The sequence below is a fragment of the Mesitornis unicolor genome, unplaced genomic scaffold (assembly GCF_000695765.1).
Source record: "Mesitornis unicolor isolate BGI_N332 unplaced genomic scaffold, ASM69576v1 scaffold9897, whole genome shotgun sequence".
Lineage (NCBI taxonomy): Eukaryota > Metazoa > Chordata > Aves > Mesitornithiformes > Mesitornithidae > Mesitornis > Mesitornis unicolor.
The window spans coordinates 41449-43538 of NW_010194343.1; the positions used below are offsets into that span (position 1 = coordinate 41449).

The 2090-nt window shown below is 40.9% G+C and overlaps 1 protein-coding gene across 1 annotated transcript in view; it reads right to left on the minus strand.

Annotated features, from left to right (window-relative positions):
- PTCD3 (pentatricopeptide repeat domain 3) overlaps nucleotides 1-2090 on the minus strand; it is a 21807-nt gene that overhangs the window by 19547 nt on the left and 170 nt on the right. Inside the window, exons 2-3 of the mRNA XM_010187762.1 lie at nucleotides 874-927; nucleotides 134-173 (exon numbers count right to left, since the gene is read on the minus strand). Coding sequence (XP_010186064.1) covers nucleotides 134-173; nucleotides 874-927 — 94 coding nt within the window. The remainder of the gene's footprint in view (nucleotides 1-133; nucleotides 174-873; nucleotides 928-2090) is intronic.

Below are 2090 nucleotides of genomic sequence, written 5' to 3' on the forward strand. Positions count from 1 at the left end.
GCCCCTAGTGGGACATTAAATCCAGGAATATGACAACTTGAATTTTCTATTTTAGGTTTGGTGGACAGATTACATTTAGCTAAGAATTATTTTCTTTCAGGTTGATAGAGATATTTCAGCAGTAAACACTCACCAGGTTTTCCTTCGTGGGAGCACAATTTCTTCTTGTGTAACTATGAGAAACAATATTGAAACTGTTATTAGAAACAAAGAAATGCTCAAAGAAAATCTTGAGCTCATGAAAATTTATGATTTAAGTTGATCCAGCTGAAAGGACGAAATCAAGGATTCAAAAACCACAGTCTAATGTAGGCCACACTTTACTGAAATAGTAATAGAAAAGGCTGACGAGGAACTAAAGTGTCTTGTGTCAAGACAGGATCAGGGTCCTTGTGGTAAACAAACGTCAAAAAAACTGCACCCATTTGCCCATTCAAGCTTCTTCAATAACTCTTATCCTGTATCTTCTTGCTTGAGCCCAAACCATTCCCAATCCCTTGCTTTTGTATTCTTAGACCCACAGTTCAAAGTTTGCCCTCTCAGCCTATTTGCTTCTTCAGTTCAGCCTGCCTGAATATTGCTGCAAAACACCCTCTCAAGTTCCTGCTCCACCAGCCTGATACCGAGGATCAATCTGCCCAGCTTTCTCAGAGAGAAAAATACCCAAAGAAACTAGAGGTTGACAGTAAAGCATCTCAGCAAAATCATTCACAGAGAAGTATGTGGCATTCAAGATGCCACAAAAGAATCAAGCAGAAAAAAAATCAAAAACTAAGAAGGGGAAAGAAGGCATTCATGTCTTATTTTCTGACACACCATGTTGCTTGGAAATTAAAAAAAACATGAAAGAAACTAGTAATTAAGTCATCCTACCTTCGGAATTGTCCACAGTCTTCCCAAGTGCTGTACTACTAGAAGAACATCTATAAACAATTAAGAATTTTAGATTTACTGTAGTCATATTAATATAGCAAGAGAAGAGTAATGAAATTCTGTATTACAAGTCAGAATTAATTAAAACATTAAAAGGAAAAGTAACTGAAAATGTTTCAAATTATTACCATAAAACTCACATTTCTTAAAGCCCTAATTTCAAGGGACAATAAGTTATACACAGAAAATCATATTACATAAAACTTGTAAGTCTATTTTTGGGGACATCATGGTTTTAAAGTCGTTTTCATGAATGACTGCATCTTGGAAAGAAAATCCTGAACATAAACCAAGAAACGTACTTTATGCTTTAGAGGCAGGATCTAGCTGAAAGCAGCACCTTTAAAAAATACTTTACACCTGAGTAGTGTTTACACAAGCAGAAGACCCTGTGTTGGAATGCACGGAAATCAGACTGTTTAGTTCCAGATGTCCACACTTTACAGAGCTGCAGAGCATATGCACATAACCACAGCTGCAGAAGGCACATCCACACAAAGTAGCTTCTGCTGGGTATCGCTCTGTGCTCAATTCAGAGTCACAGGAGACTACTCCAAGTCTTTCTTACAACTGTGCACATTTTTCTGCTTTTAACACAAATTAAAACTCACATTAAAACGCTTTTGCTGATGAAGCAATCCAACACTAAAGCCTTACTGTAACACTGGCACGTGCTTCCGTGCTGACCTTGACCCCGAGGGAGATGCTGTTAATGTCCATTTACACCTTTGTGTAACATTGCATAATTCTAGCTGTTCCTATGTGTCACATAAACTTTCCAAGTATGACTTTATAATCCCAGATGTGAGTTATGTTTTGAGTATAACGAGTATACAGTGGAGAGAGATCTTTTCACGTGAGGCATACCCGGAAAGCAATCTCATTCCTAAACCAGCTTTCCCTTGAGATTCAGCTCTAGGAATTCCCGAGCAGTCCAAGCTCACTCGCGGGGCGATTCCGAGTCGCAGAAGCCCACTGAAAGTAGGGAAAAAGCCCCAAAAGAGGTGCTTCCCGTCTCCAGGTCACGCCAGGCCAAGCCGCCCAGCCTTGCCCGCCTCAGCCGCCGGACCCAGGAGCGCATGCGCAGAGCGCCCTATGGCTCAACCTCCCCTTCTGCGCCTGCGTGGCCTTTCGCGCCTCAAGTCCCCAGCCCCCTC